Source organism: Nelumbo nucifera, chromosome 4 (genome assembly GCF_055504915.1).
Source record: "Nelumbo nucifera cultivar China Antique chromosome 4, China Antique-T2T, whole genome shotgun sequence".
NCBI lineage: Eukaryota > Viridiplantae > Streptophyta > Magnoliopsida > Proteales > Nelumbonaceae > Nelumbo > Nelumbo nucifera.
The window spans coordinates 58,225,781-58,247,473 of NC_142652.1; the positions used below are offsets into that span (position 1 = coordinate 58,225,781).

The window sequence follows — 21,693 nt, forward strand, 5'->3', positions numbered from 1 at the left end:
CATGCATTGTTTGATAGGGTGACATTGTCGACCCTCGTTTGTTGAGGTCCGAGTTTTTCCAGACCCGGGGTCGGCACGAGTCAATCAGCAGGACATCTGGAAGTAACGCTTCAATGAAACTAAGACACATTAATTCTGTCAATTTCAATGGATTTGAAAAAATGTTGAACTCAATTTCAATAAACACGATTAATGCTTCTTCAGTTGATTGCCATTATGACAATACAAAATACATTGGATCCAAATATTAAAATTTGTTCGAACGTAAGGTTCACCAAGGATAGCCGTTACATGACCACTCACTTCTAGCTCTTAAGTATGTACGAAAATAGAAATACAACAACACATGAGATAATTATAAACTTAAATCAATAGTATTTCTTGAGATGCCACAATAGACCCCATCTGTCTACGATAATCAAACACCCCACTCTCCAGCTCAAGAAGGTGGTCGCCAATATTCCCTCCAAGTGTCATCGGCGAAGTAGCTTCCTCATCTAGTCCAATGGGAGTTGCCCAACAAAAATAGTTGCAACCACCTTCCATGTGTGCCTCTATCTGAGGATGGTTCGACTACCTAGGAAATGCGAGGTTGCCCTGTTCACATCGGGAGCATAAAAGATCAATAGACTCAATACGAGTGTTAAACCTTCAAGTATCCATCCAATGTATTTAGTACTACCTTAAGATTGCTAGGGCAAGTGTAGAATATCCCATTGGGATTACATGGAGTTTCAAAGACGCAGATAATACATTTCCTCTGGCACTTGCAATACTTAATCTCATACTTAAGATAGTTGTGTTGACTGAGAACTCATGACTCTTCAATAAAAAACGTATTAATATGCTAATAGACATATACAAATAAAAAATAAAAATAAAAAAAAAAACACCCTCCATCACCATGTAGGCTACAATACATTATCAAACAAAGGAATATTACGCAAGATTTCCGACAAAAGAAGAAAAAACAAAAAAAAATCCAACTTCGTTCATATAAAATAGCAGGCAACAACTATTCTTCATAATCCGAAAAAAAAAAAAACTATTCTAATTCTTTTTTTTTTTTTATAGATACAACTATTCTAACTCTTAAATTGACATGTAAAGATAACCAAAGGGCTAGAACGACCGATAACCTGTCGGAAACGCTACTAAAATTGCCGTTGATCGGAAAAACTTGAGAAGGACATTCATTCGATCGGAGGCTAGAACAAAAAGTAAAAAGAGAGGAGAGAGAAAAATTAAAGATTTACGTTTACCGCAAAATGTTAGTTGAGGGGTATTTTGGATATTTTCTAACAAAGGTGAAAATCATAGGGTAGAAGGGGCATTTTGGGTATTTCATAATAATGTAAAAGGATTAGGGTGACGTGGATGTGGGCCAATGGAGTAGACGGGGATTTGGAATTGAAAAGAATAAAAATGCATATTTTTTAAATAAGTACAGTGGTTTTGGAGGTAAATTTAAATGCCTAGGTCTGAGCGGTAAATTCCCCTTTATTTTAATTAATGAGTAAATGCAATTATATTAAATGGGTATAAAATTATAATTAAATACAAATAGATATAGATATGGATATAGATATAGATATAAATAGAGTTAATAACACCATGTTTGGTTTACTGCTATATCCACATTCTTTCAATTCTTAATCATTCTAGGCAAGAATGAATAATATAAAGAGCGTTTTGTTGCAAAATTCTTACCATCGGTCTCATTCATTTTAGAATGAAAAATGGGTCCATAACACAAATTGTGTAGCACAAAAAAATAGTTGTGCCCCATATTACTTATTTTCATTCTTCAGAAACTCTATGCTAATGATCATAAAGTGTTGGTCTAGGTCTCAAAAACCGCCAACATAATTTTTACTTGAAGATGGCGAATGATTTGTTGTAAAAACTTGTGTCAATGGAAATTGATCACCGGCTATTTGAGTTAATGAAGATTGGCTATTTGAGTTATTTACTTCAATTTTAAAGTAATAAAATTAAGAAAAAAATTTAAAAAAAAATGATAAAATTGTTCATTGATGACCGACTAAAGAAAAAATCAAAATCCAACTTGATAGTTGGTCAACCATAGATTCCATTTATGATCCACAAATATAAACAAATTCATATAGTTGCGTATATCAAAGAGATGTAATTTAATTAAAAGATGTTCCAATGAAATTTGTTGTTGTATGACAGTATGTATAGATATCATTTCAACATCAACAACACACAAACACGCGTTATTCCTAGTTCTAATGACTTCCGCTGGAGTGAGAACCACGATGTTCTAAAGCCTCACCTAGATTTTTGAGTGCTTTGTCATACGATACAAACCCCATGAACCAAAATTCATGGCCATCAACAGTCAAAATCTGGATGTATTTGTCAGATGGGTTCAATCTATTTGAAGAAGGATTCACTGCCATCAATTGAATAAGCGTCACTACCACCTAGATTTTCAAGAAAGAAAAGTCAGAAGGCCAAAGACATTTGCTTACCAAACGAGAACTTCAAGAAATTCCAAAAACAAGATCAATGAGAAACTTGGGTAAGAATATTATGATACAATTTGACAAAACGCCTGTCAAAGTATTGGCAGCAAACTAAAATGCTTATCCCAACACTTTATAGCCAATTGGAAGCTATAATACACCACATAATCTTGTAAACTCATTATCCAGTTAATTAAATCATTATTATGTTTATGCCCTTTATCCATTATCACGCAGAATTGCAGACAAAGTCCATGGTTTAGTTGTATGCTTCCAAAAATTGCGCACTAGTCTTTTGATCAAGGTACAAAATACAATGCACAAACCACTGAAACCTTTGGACTTGCCTTTGGGGTCGAAAAGCACAGATCAATAAACAGGGATGCATTAGGGGATACATGCACAATGGGCATCGCAAAATGTTTCAGTACGGCAACTTAGGATACGTATTTTGATACACAAATAAACAGGGATACATTAGAGGAACTCTTAGAAACCTACAGATCAATAACATTAAATTTAACACTATTATAAACAAGATACAAACCTATATCTATCATGTTGAAGGGCTTGAAGAGCAAGGCGTAGACACAAAAAAGGACATGGGTTTTATAATAAAAAAAAAGTAAGAAATAATTGAAACAGAACAGAATAATGACAAAACAGAATTCATATATCCAACCCCATATAGTTGGGATAAGGCTTGCATGATGATGATGATGAAGTGTGAATTATTGGGATACACTTAAGAAATGCTGGGAGATGGTAGAAGAGTTAACAAAAGTAAATTTAGTGTACACTTAAAAATACTAATTTTAATGATTTAAGTATATAAATAATTTTTAATAAATCACATTAATATTAGTGGTTAATTAATTATTTTCATTTTTCTAATTTTTTGGTTGATGTGGTGCTTGACAAGAAAAATACATTTGAAAGGTGATCGAAAAGTTAAAATTTAAAATCATCAATATTTTTATGTCTTATAATGTAGTCTACATGTAAAGATTCTTACTTGTCAAGCAAACTGCCCAGGTTCAAATAATATTAATATGCTTATCAGTAGGAACTAGATATTAATGGGTATCATCGTCAGCATCATTCTATTCTTATGTTATAGAGAATAGAATGTGTATCATCTATTGTTATGTTATAAACCACTTCTTGCTACTTAGACCGATGTCATTTTTGGTCTACCCCTGGCACTTTTAGCCCCTTCAACTTGGAACAAATCACTTCTTCTTATGGGTGCTGTAGGTGATCTCCTTTGAATGACTTCATTTTTTACCCTAAACTTTTTAGCTTTTGCACTTGAGTATCATATGCATTTTTTCCACAATCATTTTTTGAACACATTGTTTCTTGACTGCCCAACATTCTGCTTCACACAATAACTAACCTTACAACACTCTGCTTCATATAGTAACAAACCTTCTCAATCCCTCCCATGTTAGTAGGGATGAGTAAATGGGTAGGTTGTACCGGGAACTGAATGGCACTGAGATTGAACCAGCCTTGAACTAACCCTACCCAATCTGTTACTGGATAGGGTTTAGGTCCAAATTCTTGGAACCAATATCCACCTAGACTAATTCCAGGGTCTAGGAACTTTCCCTTTCTGAATTGGCCTCGATTAGCCTTGGTCAAACCAGTCTTGCAACTGAACTTGCCTTAGAATAAATTCCAAAGTACTTTAAGGATGTGAAGAATTGAACCCAAGCACTCATGTTTACAAAGACCATGGTCTCACTTGACCACTTAGCCACTTAAGTGAACTGAAAGTCTTTAATTGAATATTTGAATGTGTATAATAAGTAATGTAAAATATAATATCTACTAAATTTAAATTATAATGATAAATTTAGAACTATATATATTGAAAATCTAGTTTAAACATTTTATAACTATGATTTCTAATCAATAATAATAGTAATATTAACATTAATACAATTTGTGATTATGTAATTATGCCACATTTACAATTCCTAATTTAAAAAACACAGCTTAACATATAGTACTGTATTAAATTCAACAACATATATACCAATCTAATTTTATTCTTAATATTATGAAAAGTTATTTTTTTAAAGAATAGGTTCCTTTTTTTTCTGGGTAAAGGAAGAATAGGTTCAATGGGTAGACATTGGAACCAACCTTGGAACTACTAAGGCCAAAACCATCCAACCAATCTGAATGCGATTCAATTTTTTGGACTGTAATAAAAAAGTTGATATAATATAAATAACATATTATATTATAATTATATGTTATATAAATAATATATAGAATATACATATATAATATATAAATAATATATAATATAAGAGATTTCATAATTAATGGATCAGATCGAGTCATGGAAGATCAGATTGGGGTATATTCGAATTCAATCCATTAAATAAATGGATCAACTTTTCCGATTTGATCTGATTTGTTAGGATCAAGGGAGATATCCGAATCCGACTCTTACTGGATTGAATTCAGATTCAAATCGGATATGATCTGACTTATTTGCAGCCCTACATGGAACCAATCATCACAAGGTAGGTTAAGTAGGTTCTGGTTACAAAATCGTAAAACCCGTATAGGGTAGGTTTTAGGTTTTGCCTTGGAACCAAACCAACCTGCCTTGTTAATGATTAACAAACCAAGGTACCAAAAAAGGAACACATTAAGTTATCTCTTTGTCTCCAATCCTGAGTGTACATTTTATTTACATTCCTATTATTCATAAAGTTATATAGCATATATTCAGTTTTAATCCTACTTATTTTAAAATCTCTTGTTTCTAAAGATATTTGTTCGTAAGCTTAGTTTTGCATTTAATCCTTCATTAGGCTAGCAAAGGGCAGAAACAAACTAACAAACAACCTGGACTACATGAGAAATATCAGATCAAATTAAATAAATGAGAGATCACACTAATTATTGATATAGTGTTGCATATAGAAGTAAAGAACTCTCAAACTTACAATTTGACTTACAATTTATCATCAGTAATATTTGTCAATTTAACCAGATTTGAAGCATATTTCAATAAATGAGTATTAGTTCAATTTCTTATTATGAAACCTTAGTGTTGCCTCCTTTCTTACCATGGTGAATCCCAATGAGGACACCCCCCCCCCTATGCTGAGCTTTGTTTCACTATAAAATAAAAGAAATAAAAGGATTTATGAAAAATCAAGAGAAAGAGAGTTTTTTGGGAGTAGAAGAAGAGAAGAAGATGGAAGAAGAGGGAAGAGAAGGCCAATAATAGATCTGGCCACCCCTCCCACTATCTTTTATATTAAAAGAATAAATTGTGTACAATCCCCAATATGCTCTCAATAGGGCAGTTACTTAAACAACTTCGAAACGTAACTTAAAAAACACAAAGCCCATGGGCCGAATGCCTAATAACTTCTAATAAATATAAGAAACTAAAAATACAGCAATTTCTCAACACTGCCTCTCGAGTTGGGAATAGTGTTCAAGCTTATTTTTTGCAACTCCTATGGGGAAGACATCAGCTAGCTGTAAATCAGATAAAACACATGGCAAGCAAATTTTCCCTAATGTCACCCTTCCTCTTAAAGTGTATGTCTAACTCAATATGCTTCATCCTATCATGTTGAATTGGATTATGGGTAATGTTGATTGCAACTTGATTATCACAATACAACATCATAAGTTCATTTGCAACAATTCCAATCTCACCCAATAAGAACCGAATCCAAAGGAGTTTTGAGACACCATGAGCCATTGATCTATACTCGGTTTCTACAATTGACTGGGCCACAACTGACCATTTTTTTTTACTTTTCTAAGAAACAATGTTTCCTCCAACAAAGGTGTAGAATCCAGATGTAGACCTCCTATCATCTAAGCATCCTACCTAGTCTACATCTGTATAGGCTTCTAGCTTCATACGTCCATGATCAGTAAAGAGTATTCCTCTACCTAGATGTTTCTTCAAGTAGGCAAGAATTCTATTAATAGTTGTCCAATGCTGAACCCAAGGAGCATGCATGTACTAACTTACAACACTAACAACATAAGATATATTTGGACTAGACCTGTTCACGGGTCGGGCCGAGCCGGGCTCGGGCCAGGCTTTGCAAGCCCAAGCCCAAAGCCTGACCTGTACATAAAATGTCTTACTTTCAGTGTACTTTTATAAACTAATATTATATTAAATTAGTAATAATTTAATAAATTAATAAACTAATTTGTATTTCCTAATAATAAATTAATATTTATTAATAATTTAAGAAACAAATATTATATATATTTATTATATATAACATAAATACTTTTTATTATATGTAATAGTATCGGGCTGAGATCGGGCCTGAGTCGGGCTTATTTGAGAAAGCCCGAGCCCAGCCCAAAAAATGACCAGGCCTAGTATGTAAAGCCCGAGCCCAAACCCATGAGCCTAAAGTTTTGTCCAAGCCCAAAAAATAACGAGTCGGGCTGGGTCGGGCCATTGGACTACCCAGCCCATGAACAGGTCTAATTTGGACGTGTCATGCACAAGTATAACAAGTGGCCCACCAATCTCCAATACCTTCCTACATCCCTCATTAATGCACCATCTAAAGAATTAATGCTATGGTTCTAGTCAATAAGTGTATTAGTTGGTTTGACTCCCAATTTTCCAATATCCTATAACAAGTCAAACACATTTTCTAATGAAGATCCCATGTTTGGACTTTGCCACCTTAATACCTAGAAAATACTTAAATTCTTTTTTTTTTTTTTTGATCAGCAACACAAAATTAAATTCTCCAATGTACTTAATCTCAAACTCCTATTGTAGGTCTTTAATCTCAATCAAGTCACTCCCTGTAACTACAATATCATCAACATATACTATTAGCACTAACACAAGTGAACCCCTTAACTTCACAGAGTGTATGATCTGACTGAATCTTTGTGCATCCAAAGCAAGTCAATGCTTCCCTGAACTTATCAAACCATTCTCTAGGTGATTACTTCAATCCATATAAAGACTTCTTTAATCTCAAACTCCTATTGTAGGTCTTTAATCTCAATCAAGTCACTCCCTGTAACTACAATATCATCAACATATACTATTAGCACTAACACAAGTGAACCCCTTAACTTCACAGAATGTATGATCTGACTGAATCTTTGTGCATCCAAAGCAAGTCAATGCTTCCCTAAACTTATCAAACCATTCTCTAGGTGATTACTTCAATCCATATAAAGACTTCTTTAATCTACACACCTTTCCTCCACCTATATCATCATAAAACCCAACTGGAAGGTCCATGTACACCTCCTACAAATCTCCATTGAGGAATGCATTATTTACATCAAGCTTAAAGAATGTTCAGGAATAGGTGGCTGCTACGGACAAGAGAACCTGAACAAAGGTCTCCAAATACTCTATCCTACAAGCCTATGTATACTACCACCAGCCTTGTACTTCACATTAAACACCCACCTACATTCCATTGTCGTCTTGTGAGTAGGCAAATCAACTACCATGTCTAATTTTTAATTAGGGCCTCCATTTCTTCTTGCATAACTTTCCTCTACTCGGTAGTTTCCTATGATTTTCTCATTTATAATCATCAGTTTATGTTGTTTTTTTTAGTTGTTTTTATGTTATGAATAATAGCCATCCATTTAAGGGTATTTTAGTCTTTGTAATCAATCCTTTTTATGAGTATATAAGATAATGAGTGGGGTGGCCAGATCATTATTGGCTTCTTCCCATCTCTTCTTTGAGTTCGCATCTCTGCCCCACCGCCTGTCGCCCCACAAATGCACCACACAATGTGTGACTGCCAGATGCCCAGTTGCACGCGGTGGGGCGTCCCCACGTGCGGAGCTAATGGGACAGCCGTTAGCTCGTCCCATTAGCCCCAAAATGAGCTCAAACTTCCTTTCTCCCATACAACGTTTTAAAAAACAATCCGGAAAAGGAACCGTTTTGGCCACCAATTTCCAGGTCGACAGTTCGATCGTCCGATTTGAACGGACGGCCTGTTTTTGACAAATAAATTTAAAAAATAATTTAAAATAAAAAAAGTCAAAACCGTTGAACGGGTCAATGGTTCGACCGCCCGAGTCAACAGATTGTTGACTTTTTCAACGGTTTTAGGCCAAATACTGGGTTTGGGGTAAAACGGAACCGGTTGCCTGGACAGTTCCCAGGCCGAACGGTCCGACCATCCAAGTCAACGGTGGTTCGAAAACCTTGCTCCCATATTCTCGTCCCCTCAACCTCAAATCGTGTCTAACCCCGTTCTACTCTCCTCCGCCCAAGCTCGGATCCAACTCCATCTTCGGCACCGACGATTGCTCCAGCCAGTTCACTGTCACCAGGTACGCTCCAAACCTCGTATTTTGTTTTGATATTTGATTTTTTTCATTTCAAAACAGAGAAACCCTCGTTCAATATTTTGCTTTTCATTTCAAACCAAAGAAACTTTTTTCCCCTCTTCCAACTCCCTCTCCAGCACTGGCAATCGCTCTGGCCAGTTCACCGTCACCAGGTACACTCTAAATCAGAGAAACAAGGCTCTCCCCTGATTTGAAATGAAGAAACTAAATATCAAAACAAAATACGAGGGTTGGAGACTGGTGACGGTGAACTGGCCGGAGTGATTGCCGGTGCCAAAGAGGGAGTTGGAAGAGGGGAAAAAAGTTTCTCTGGTTTGAAATGAAAAACAAAATATCGAACGAGGGTTTCACTGATTTGAAATGAAAAAAATCAAATATCAAAACAAAATACGAGGGTTGAAGCATACTTGGTGACAGTGAACTAGCCGGAGAAATTGTTGGTGTCGAAGATGGAGTTGGATCCGAGCTCGGGCGGAGGAGAGTAAAACGGGGGTCAAACACGATTTGAGGCAAGGTTTTCAAACCGTCATTGACCCAGACGGTCAAACTGTTTGGCTCGGGAACCGTCCAGGCAGTCGGTTCTGTTTGACCCTAAACCCGGTATTTGGCAAAAAACCGTTGAAAAAGTCAACCCGTTGACTCGGGCGGTCGAATCGTCGACCCGTTCAACGGTTTTGATTTTTTTATTTTTAATTATTTTTTTATTTTTTTAATTTATTTGTCAGAACAGGCCGACTGTTCGAACTGGACAGTCGAACCATCAACCCAAAAACCGGTGGCCAAAATGGTTCCATTTCCGGGTCATTTTTTAAAACGTTGTATGAGAGAAAGGAAAATTGGGCTCGTTTTGGGGCTAACGGGACGAGCTAACAACCGTCCCATTAGCCCCGCACGTGGGAACGCCCCACTGCATGTGACTGGACATGTGGCAGTCGCACGTTGTGTGGGGTGTTTGTGGCGTGACAGGCGGTGGGGCGGAGATGCGAACTCCTCTTCTTTTCTTCTCACTAAGATCTCTCTCTTTCTGTCTTCATTCTCTCTATTATCAAATCAGATTATTGCCTTTTCTTTTCTACTTGGTACAAGAGTAGTTTTTTGGGATTTTTTTAGTCTTCCATCATGCAGCCCTAAATCAGACGACTGCATGGTAAATTAGAGGTTCAACCGGGATCAAACCGGTAGTCAAACCATGATAACGTGGCATATATGTATATATACTACGGGTTATATAAATACTATATATAATATATTTTACAACTTTTAATGTACTTAAATATGGTGGATGGATGGCAAATTCCTTAATTTTTAAAGCAAATGACGGGTCCAAGTCTCATAATTTGAATTTGCATTTTTCATTAAAATACGTGTAATAAAGTAATGGTAATTAAGTAATATATAAAAATAAGAGGTCATGGGTTCAAGTCTTCTTAAACTCATTTTAAAATTTCAAGTATTTAATGGCCCAAGAAGTTTCATGAAATCGGCACCAGTTCACCAGTTTCCAGTTATTGGGGTGTGACCGAACCAATCAGTGCCACGGGTCGTGGTTCAACCGGTCTGACCGACCACTCTGGTCCAATTTTCTAAACACTAATGGTAAGATTTTTTTTCTGAATTTCTGAAAATTTGTCAAAAACCTATAAAAAATATTTAAGCATAACAAAAATATAAGAAAAATGATTTTGCACCGACTTTCAACTTATAGACACAATAAGTAGGTAATATAAGTGATAATTACACTACTTTAGTACCATAGCAATAGTCATAATTCAATTGATCCTATGGTATAATTAAGGACCATTTTTCTTTGGTTATCCTTATCCACAAGATTTTTAAAGGAAAAACAACCACAATGTTCTCTAGTTTCTATTGCTTCAATTGTTAAAATCATACATGCATCATAAAAAATATTAAAATAAGAGACTACTAGGTTGCATAGAGACTACACATAGATACTACACATAAGATCCTAGCATGAAAAATAACAGGCTACACATTTCAGTACAATAGTGAGACATTACAAATAAACATTATATGCAATTAAAGAAATTAAGTTTTGAAGTCTAAACTAAGATATCATGATTCAAGTACACATTTTAATTTTAAAATCTAAAGAAATTATATTTTCAAGTCTAAAATTTAAATACACATTAGGTGTCTTGTTTTCATGGAAAAAAAGAATACAAAAACAAGGAAAATGAAGGTAAAAAAGAAATTGGGGCAAAGTCCCTGTATTCAAGTGTGCAAATAGACACTAAATGAAAGGAAAAAAAATGCGTCTTACATAAAACATAGGAAAGTGATAGAGCATAGCCCTTGTTTTGTCAATAACAATGGAAAAAATGGGGAGGGTCTGATTTGCATCAAGAGAATAAGATGAGGTAAATATGAGCACAAAGCCCCTACTTTTGTATCAAAAACAATGAAAAAATGGGAAAGATACCTTATTTTACATTAAAAATGAGGGGAAATAGTAGGATTGAGCCTTGTTTTTGTGTCAAAAAAACGAGGAAAACCTACATTTTGCATCAAAACAAGAAGGGAGAAACTAGTTGGGTGGAGCCCTTGATTTTTGTGTTAAAAACAATGGAGAAAAATGGTATTTACATCAAAAACGAGAGGTTTTTTTTTGAAAAAAAAAAGTATAGAGGGAAACGAAGGATGGAACCTAGGGGTTAAACAAATCGAATTCAAATTGAATCAGACAATATCTGAATTCGATTTGATATCTGACGAATATTGAAAATTAATTTTCTAATTCGATTAAATATCCAAATATTCGATTCAAAATTGACCAATTAATTATTTTAGGAATTAATAAATATATAAAATAAATATTTTATTTATATAAATTATATAAAAAATTTAAATATTTTATATATTATATATAAAAAATTAAATAATCGGTCAAATTCAGATATATTTATTGAATCCAATCAAATCATATCCCAATTCGAATCCACCTAGCTATTCGGTATAAATAGGATATCCAAATTTGACCAATTAGATATTTGAATTCAATTTGATTATGTCGAATCTCGAATTCAAAATCGGATTTTCGAATACCATTGACGCCCCTAATTGAGCCCCTATTTTTGGCATCTAAAGAAGAATGGAAAATAATAGGGTTGAGGTGTCTTTTTGTGTAAAATAAAAACAGATAGAAAAAAAATGGTCAGAGCACCAATTCTTGCATTAAAATAATAGGATTTGAATTGCAAATCGTACAATTTTAACAACATTGATCTCTACATCCATGGCTTATTTCCAATATGGTCTGAATAGCTTGCCTATAAGAAGAACAAGAGTTATATGTTGAGCAAAGAACAACAGAAAAGAAGTAATGGTTTAAAGGAAAACCATAGCACTCTAGGGATGAAAAATACAAGTAGAATAGCGCAAAGGAACAGAAGAGGTGAGAACTAGAAATATCGAGAAGAAGAGTATCACATACAAACATAGGAGAAGGTTGTGATCAAATTCTAGAGTTGGAAGGAGGGTAGGTGCTATAGCATGTAACCTTTTACGTTGATAAACAAGCAAATCCCCCTTGGCAGGAGAATCAGAGGTATCCTATGAATTAAAACTCTACAAATAGAAACAAAAGTAGTCAACTAAGCAATACTAACAAAGAAAGAAATATGCTCAAGAAATACAGCACTAAGGGAAATATGTATGTGATGAGCAGGATCATAGCACAAGAATCCCCCATGATCATGACTATATCCCACAAAAGTGCACAAAGCAGATTGAGCCAACAGAGTAGTACATTCAAGTGGGGGAGATGAACAAATTAAGGACAACCAAAGACATGAGTATTAGAGAAACCAGGAAGATAACCAAACAATTTTTGAAAGAGAGAAACATTGTTAAGAACACTAGGGGAAAGGAGATTGATCAAAAACATAGCTATACTAGCAGTCTCTACCGAAAAAGAAGCCGGAGCATGAAAATCCTGTAACATGGTCCACATGATGCTCATAATATGGTCATTCTAGCACTGCAACTCTATTCTATTGAGGTATACTTGGACATCTTTGTTGAGATTCTATTCCATTGTTCCCCATCAAGGAATTCTCCCCCTAAATTCGAGTGGAGAATACTAGTGATCTGAAGCAAACTCAGACCATTGCATGAAACAACTTGAATGTTGGAAACACTTCCATCTTCTATCTAAGAAAACATATTCAAGTACACTTCTTTCCAAGCCGAGAATTAGCAAGTGATGTCCAGACATCACTGAAATAAGCTCAATTGAATGTTTTAGCCACATATCTGAAATAATCTCTTTTATGTATGAAGGTTTTGATTTAATAGCAACAACAACAACAACAATAATAATAATAATTCTAGAAGCATAACTCTATTTGTAAACATTGAATACAATGTGTGCTATATGGCCAACATGGGGAGGGGATTAAACACATTCTGTATCCAAAATCCTCAGCCAATGTCTGGTTCAGATTGGCCACCTAATCCTTCCATTTTCAGAAATAGCTTAGAATATAAAGGGAAGAATCTAATTGATTAACTATAGAACTTTGTAATGATGATGAAAGATAAAATATGAAAAAGGATTCTATGATAAACAGATTGTAATTGCATGGACAAAAAAGAATACCTTGTAATACATCCATTCCTGTCCTGAAGCAGTATAATGACAAAGAGGACTGTCACTGCAGAAGGCGACTCTTTTTGTGGATATATAGAGTGTTCCAATCACAGGTCCTGAGGAAGTTGAAAGATAACAAGAATATGCCTTAAGGACTTTCTCATCAGGCAAAATCCCAAACATCTGGTGAAAAACTTTATCACGTCCCCCTTCTGAAAGAACCTTCGTCCCTTGAGCAAGTCGTGTCATGGCTGCATCAGTGACACTAGGGCTGGTTTTAACTATCATACAAGACATGCACAGCGATTAGAATTTACCTTCAGTGTAGATTAAATAAATCAGAAGTTGCAATTCAATGACTGTGAGTCATAGATCAATGACCTTATCTTGTCAAGATTATCCCAAGTGGGTAAGTTGCTTTCCCACCTAGAGGGAAAAGATTCTAAAATTTAATGAAACAAAAATGCTCATTAAACAAGTGCTAAAATGTAAAGACAAAAAGATAAAAGCATTACTTGGGAAACACTAACGGCACAAGTGATTTACCTAAAAGCATTACTTGGGAAACACTAACGGCATAAGTGATTTACCTAAAAGCATTACTTGGGAAACACTAACGGCATAAGTGATTTACCTAAAAGCATTACTTGGGAAACACTAACGGCATAAGTGATTTACCTAAAAGGCTAAAAATGAATGGGGCGGAAAAGTACCTTTCAAAAATATGAACAAGAAAAACTGTATCGGTTGCTTAGAAAATTTAATCTCCAATTTCTTTACCATAAAACAGAAAAAGGCAAATTCTTCCATGTGGATCAATCACATTGTGAAGATATATCTTGATGTACATTATTAGAGTAGTCCTTGTTGTACAGTATCATAGTTCTTATTATTTTATTTGTTCTTTTTATCTTTCAGCCCTGTAAGGGCATTCTTGTAACCGTACATACTTTTTATCTCTTTAATATAAAAGAGGCTCTTTGGGGTGGGGGTCGACTATTCTGGACACCCCTATATCTGTTTTCTCCTAGATCTGAATTCAGTTCACATGGTATCAGAGCAGGTTGCTCTTTGATCTTCCTTCTCTCTGATCCGTCTTGCCCTCGTGATCTATTGAAAACCTACATTTCTGTCAAGTGGCCGTGGACTGTTTTGATCTATCCAGGAACTCCTCTTCTGTTTTCTCCACACCCAAAGAGAGAGATTTTATTGGATCTCTCTCGTTTGATCTCCGTTTGCAGCAAGAATTGAAAGGAGTTGTCGCCCAACCCTTCTCAACAGATTCTAAAATTTTCATGGAGATCCGTGAAATTTTGAGAGAGATCTGGACTCTTCTTCTTGGCCGCTGCACCCAGACTTTCCTTTTCTGGACTGTGTGTTCAGCCTCTCTTCATTTTGGATCTTGAACAATCTCCGGTGAAAGTAAGGGGTTTCTATCTCAGTTTTTTTACTCTCTTGGATTGATTACAGCCTATTTCTCGTCTTTGGATCAAGTTTTGCTTCAGATTAATTTCTTTAAACTTCAGTCAAACCCTATTTGTGCTTTTTTCTTGCTGAAATGGCTTTAGATAGAGGTGATATCATCCCTATAAAGATGAATGAACAGAACTATGGGATGTGGAAGTTTCACTTTGACTTTTATGTTGAGGGAAAGGGTTTAGAAGGATATCTGAATGGAACAGTCACCAAACCAGCTGAGACCGAGGCCAAAGCTTTACAACAACGGAAGTTGGACAATGGTAAACTTGTTTCTTGGATTCTGAGTTCTATTGACTATCATATATCTGTTCCCACGAGGAGAATGAAAACAGCACATGAGATGTATATGTACCTAGAAAAGGTTTATCAACAATCCAATGTATCTAAGCAATATCAGATAGAATCAGAAATATTCTCTTACAGCCAAGGAGATAGGAGGATACAGGAGTATTATTCTGGTTTTCTTGATTTATGGGCTGAATATGAGATTGTTAACATTGAACCCTCAGATCCAGTGGAGTGTGTAAAATATCTTCAGAAGCACTTTGAGAAGAGAAAGGTGACTCAGTTCTTGATGAGACTCAAACCTGAATACGAGATAATCAGGTCCAACATTCTAAGTAGGGGAACACTTCCAGATATGGATTCTGTTTTAGGGGAACTTCTGAGAAAAGAGACTAGACTTCTCACTGCAGCCGGGTTTGATGGGAAGATGGCTGAAGTTGGGGCTGAAATGGCCTTTGTTGCTCATGGGGGTAAGAAGCCAACCTCCAAAGACCTCTCCAAAACCCAGTGCTATGAGTGTAAGGGTTTTGGACATATAGCATCTCATTGTAAGAAGAAGAATGTGTGTACCTATTGCAAGCAACATAATCACATCATTCGAGACTGTCCAGTCCGACCAGCTAAGGGCTCTTAGAAAAAGACTCAGCACCGGGCCTATCAGGCAACAGATAGACCAGCAACAGACACTGTATCTACCAAGGGTGAGTCCTCAATGAAAGGTGAATCAACAAGTGTCATGGATGAAGAAAGGGTTCGGCAACTGGTATCTTCTGCTATTTCTTCTGCTTTCTCTGCTATTGACTTGTCTGGTAAGTTCTCTGCATAATGTTCTTCCCCTTCACATGCTTGGATTATAGATTCAGGTGCCACCAACCATATGACAGGAGCCTACCTCAACCACCCAATCCCTTCCACTAAAACTCACCATAAACATATTATTACTGCTAATGGTGAAAAGTTAGACATCATTGGAAGTGATGATCTGTCTCGTCAACTGTCACCAACTAGATCCTTTCCTCTTTCCAAAACCCTCTTAGTACCCAACCTTACTACTAATCTTAATTTTGTTGGTCAACTTGTTGATGAAGGAAATGTTCTCACTTTTTCTCATGATGGTTGCTTGATTCAGGACCGGTACACTAGGAAGGTGAAAGGGAAGGGGCGTAGGCTAGGCCGTCTATTTGCACTGGAGTTCGATAAGTCTCAACTGGGGGCATCCTCAACTTTACTTAGTTCTTCTTTGTCTGATTCTATGTTGACTTATAGAAATAATATTTGGGATTTATGGCATAAACGATTGGGTCATCCATATTCCCAAAAATTAAAACTTTTGTTTGACTCTGGTTTGATTAAGAATAAAATTCCCCCTGTTGATACTTTTGATGTTTCTTGCACTACGTGTTGTTTGAGTAAAAGTCATGTTTTACCATTTCTTCATAAATCTGAACATGCCACTAAACCTTTTGAGATAATACATAGTGATGTTTGGTCAGCTTCTATTACTTCACGATTGGGGTACAGATATTCCGTATTATTTATAGATGATAGTACTAGATATACTTGGATTTATTTTCTACGACACAAATCAGAAGTCTTTGGTGCATTTAAATCGTTTCATACTATGGTGCAAAATCGACTCAAGTGCAGTGACTATCCTCCGCTCAGATTCAGGGGGAGAATATAGAGATGGAGACTTCCTGGCATATTTGAGGAGTCATGGAATTCAGTCTCAGCGCAGCTGCCCAGAAACTCCACAACAGAATGGTGTAGAAGAACGGAAGAACAAACACATTCTCAGTGTTGTGCGGACATTACTATAGGAGTCTCATACTCCAACTTCGTTTTGGGTAGAAGCAAAACACATTCCCAGAAACTCCACATTTTCAGTGTTCTAGGCAACACCTCTCCCTTCCAAAAACTTTTTGGTTATCCCCCAGATTTCTCTAGCCTTCATGTTTTTGGATGTCTTTGTTTTGTCCATCTTCTTGTTCGTGGACGATCTAAATTAACTGCTCAGTCTTCCATCATCTGTATTCGGATTTCTCGCAATGTTGTGTTTCTTGAACATATCTCCTTCTTTGTTGGGGTTGCTAGATTGTCTGCTCCTTCCACTACTACTTCCTCAACCAAGAGAGGTCTTCTTGTCTTCACCCACAAGCGGCTACGTGTCCCGGCTCCTGCACCTACAACCCCCCTTCTACCCGATCCAGAGCATTCATCTCAGATATCCTCTATAAGTGATACCTTGACCCAAGATCCTCCTATTTCAGATAGTAGTTCAGTTATTCCACTTCGCCGTTCTACCCGTATCTCTAGACCTCCTAACCGCTATGGTTTTCCTTCAAACCATAGTTCCTTTTCTGTTGTATTTTCTTCCACAGATATCCCTAGATCTTTTCAGCAACCCATTAGAAGTCCTCAGTGGAAAGAAGCTATGGATGGCTCTCTTGATTGATATAAGGCCCGGTTAGTTGCCCAAGGATACAGTCAGGATATGGGATTGATTATGAAGAAACATTTGCCCCGGTCCCTAAGATCACCACAGTTTGGACTCTTATGGCCATTTCTGTTGTTTATTCCTAGACTATTTATCAATTCGATGTGAAGAATGTGTTCATGGCGAATTAAAGGAGACAATCTACATGAAACCTCCACCTAGATATTGCAATGATCCTTCACGTGTCTGTCACCTAAAGAAGTCTTTATATGGCCTGAAGCAAGCACCTAGGGCTTGGTTTGAGCGCTTCCAAGATGTTTTTGTTGCAGCTGGTATAATCAGAGTTCCTCTGACTACTCCCTCTTTGTTAAGAGAAGACCCCAGGGTATTACTATTCTTCTATTATATGTTGATGACATGCTCCTAACGGGGGATGACTATGATGGCATTTGTGAGCTGAAGTCCTTACTTCATAACTCATTTCATATGAAGGACCTGGGTCCTCTCATTTACTTCTTGGGTTTGGAGGTTCATCGTAGCAGTCGAGGGTATTTTATTTGTCAACAAAAATACGCCTCTGATCTCATCAAACTATCTGGAATCACTGATGAGAAACATGTTGATACCCCCCTGGAGCTGAATGTCAAGCTATCCAAATCCAAAGGCCTCATCCTTCCTGATGCCACCCTGTACCATCAGCTTGTTGGCTCTTTGATCTATCTTTTATGACCAGGTCTGATATCTCACATGCTATTCAGGTCGTTAGTCAATTTGTCTCTGCCCCAAGACAACCTCACATGACTGCAGTTCGCTGGATCAACCGTTATGTTCGAGACAACCTCTCGGGGACTGTTTCTCTCTTCCTCATCATCCATACAGTTGAGGGTTTATGTTGATGCTGATTGGACTGGTTGCCCTGACACTCGCCGATCCACTACTGGGTGGTGTGTCTTCATAGGTGACTCTCTCATCTATTGGAAGTGCAAGAAACAGCAAACTGTCTCTAAGTCTTCCACTGAAGCCGAGTATAGAGCTATGTCTTCTGCATGTAGCGAGATTGTTTGGCTAAAGTCACTTTTCATTGATCTTGGGATTTCTCTTCCTACTCCTATCCCTCTATATGCCGAAAACACCAGTGCTATCAAGGTCGCGTCTAATCCAGTCTTTCATGAGAGGACTAAACATATCGAGGTGGATTGTTACTTTATTAGAGACCTCCTTGTTGCAAGCTCTATATTTGTTCCTCATGTTGCCACTCACATGCAGATTGCCAACATCTTCACCAAGGCCATAACTAAGAGTCAACATCTCATTCTTATGGGCAAACTGATGCTAATGTCTACGCATCAGTTTGAGGGGGAGTGTGAAGATAATATCTTGATGTACATTATTAGAGTAGTCCTTGTTGTATAGTATCATAGTTCTTATTTATTTAGTTGTTCTTTTTATCTTTCAGCCATGTAAGGGCATTCTTGTAACTGTACATACTTTTTATCTCTTTAATATAAAAGAGGCTCTTTGGGGTGGGGGTCGACTATTCTAGACACCCCTAGATCTGTTTTCTCCTAGATCTGAATTCAGTTCACACACATCATTGTCCAAATCAGCCAAGTAGGGGAAACTTTGGATTGTGCACATGTTTAATCCTCTAATCAACATCAGGCCTACTCTCAGACCCTATATTGGTGGTTTTCCAACAAGCATTCTTTGACCTTGCCAACTCTATGCCCAAAATGTACTTAAGAGTTAAGACTACCCAAGTCCTTTATCTCAAATGTAGATGCTAAAGTCCTTCAAGCTTTTGGCCTTTGTAAGACAATTGCTAGTCAAGACAATGTCATCTACATATACAACAAGCATTGGGGTAAAATTCATATCATGCTTCTCAAATCGTACAACTTGCATGCTATTGTCCAAATCCAAACTTCTTTGAAGTTTTACTAAATCTATCAAAACACATTTAAGGTGATTGTCTGACCCCATAGATAGCCTTCTTTAACAGGTACACCTTCCTTGAATGTCCAAGAGTTGTAAACTCTAGAGCAGGTAACATACACCTCTCTTTAGAGACATCATGTAAAAAAGCATCATTGACATCTAACTAGTAGCCAAGATCATTTTCCTGCTAGTAAAACAAGTACCCAAATGAATCATCAGGGCAGTCGATGCAAAGGTTTTTATATAATATGTCGGCAAATTAAGAAAGACAAGATTTGCGGCAAATTAAGAAAGATATGATTTGATTTGAATAAATTTAGGAAAGACTAGATTTGAATAAATTTAGGAAAGTCATATCCTAGGATTAAAGGAAAGATTTAGTCAATCCCTGATTGAGAGAAATTCTAGGGGTTTTGTCTTTCCTATCTTTTCTTATTTAAGGTGTATGCTCAATATGTTTTCATCATCAATAAAGAAAATCTTCTTCTTTTCTCCCTCTATATTTCGCAACATGATATCAGAGCTTTAGGGTTCGATCATAAACTTTAAAGCCGCCATGGTTGGCTCAGGTTCAGCATCTTCGGATGCTACCAGTTGTGTGACGTATTCGGAGGGAGGTATTCAGCCAGCTGCTATTTCTCTTTCTAAGAATTCCCTTCAGATTACCATTCACAAATTGAATGGAAAAAATTATCTTGAGTGGTCTCAGTCCGTGCGGTTGGTGATTGACGGCAAAGGGAAACTCGGCTATTTGAATGGCGAAGTGAAACCGCCAACCACTGATGATCCAAAGTACAGGCAGTGGCGTTCTGAAAATTCTATGGTTACCGCCTGGTTGATTAACTCTATGGATCCTGTGGTTGGAAAACCATTCATGTTTCTGCCGACGGCTCGCGATGTGTGGGAAGCTATTAGGGAAACCTATTCAGATTTGGACAATCATTCACAACTGTTCGAACTGAATACCCGAATGTGGAAGATGCAGCAAGGTGAACGTGAAGTAACAGCTTATTATAATGAGATGATGGCTGTTTGGCAAGAGTTGGATTTATTTGAAGAAGAAGAATGGGAAAGTCCCAGTGACAGTGCTCGATACAAAAAGAAGAAAGAAAGAGGTCGGGTTTTTGTCTTCTTGGCTGGTTTGAACAAAGAACTTGATGAGGTTCAGGGACGTATCTTAGGACGAAAGCCCTTACCTACTATAAGAGAGGTTTTTTCAGAAGTGTGTAGAGAAGAAGCACGGCAGCAAGTGATGTTGAAGAATGTTAGTGAAACAAAAACAGAGAATGAAGGGTCCGCTCTTATGGCCCGAGGTACAGACTTAGACGGAGAGAAACGAGGAAGAAAGCAGAGGCCTTGGTGTGATCATTGTAAAAAGCCATGGCATACTCAGGAAACCTGCTGGAAGCTGCACGGGAAACCAACGGGTTGGAAGAAAAAATCAGGCAGTGACAACAAGTCAGGGGGAGATGTCCGCGCACTTCAAGTAAGCAACTCGAATCCAGGGCAGCAATCATCCTCAGAGTCTCTTCCTTTCACAAAGGAACAAATAGAGCACTTATATAAAATGTTTCAATCTCAATCGTTAAGAAATTCTAACCCATCCTGCTCTCTAGCTCAGTCAGGTAATTTTTTCACTGTAGCCATTGCTTGTACCAAATCTAATGGCTCCTAGATACTAGATTCAGGTGCCACGGATCATATGACTGGCACTTCGCAATTCTTTTCTTCATATACACCCTGTGCAGGGAATCAAAAGGTTAAGATTGCAGATGGTTCATTTGCTACTGTTGCTAGGAAAAGAACTGTATCTATTTCTCCTTCTCTAAACCTCAAAGATGTTCTGCATGTTCCTAACCTATCATACAATCTCTTATCAGTCAGCAAACTAACCCTTGATCATAATTGTCGAGTTAATTTTTGGTCTTCTTGTTGTGAATTCCAGGATTTAACCTCGGGGAAGATGATTGGGGGTGCTAAACAAGATGGTGCCTCTTTAATAAAGAATCTACCTTTGGAAGGCAAGACCAACAAACTTGTTTCAGCTCTATCTCTGTTTCTAGCGACAGTGAAATTTTGTTATGGCATTA

At 36.9% G+C, this 21,693-nt stretch overlaps 1 protein-coding gene across 3 annotated transcripts in view; it reads right to left on the reverse strand.

Annotated features, from left to right (window-relative positions):
- Positions 1-243: 243 nt before the first annotated feature.
- The window catches only part of LOC104589568 (GEM-like protein 1), a 49,732-nt gene continuing 28,282 nt past the window's right edge, over positions 244-21,693 (reverse strand). For 2 of the 3 annotated variants that reach the window (XM_010247917.3, XM_088903889.1), the window contains exons 4-5: positions 13,474-13,745; positions 2,049-2,450 (exon numbers count right to left, since the gene is read on the reverse strand). In XM_010247917.3, the coding sequence (XP_010246219.1) occupies positions 2,253-2,450; positions 13,474-13,745 (470 nt within the window). In that variant the 3' untranslated portion in view covers positions 2,049-2,252. Of the gene's footprint in view, positions 598-2,048; positions 2,451-13,473; positions 13,746-21,693 lie in introns of those variants that run through there. The other variant, XM_088903888.1, reaches the window with a different exon arrangement.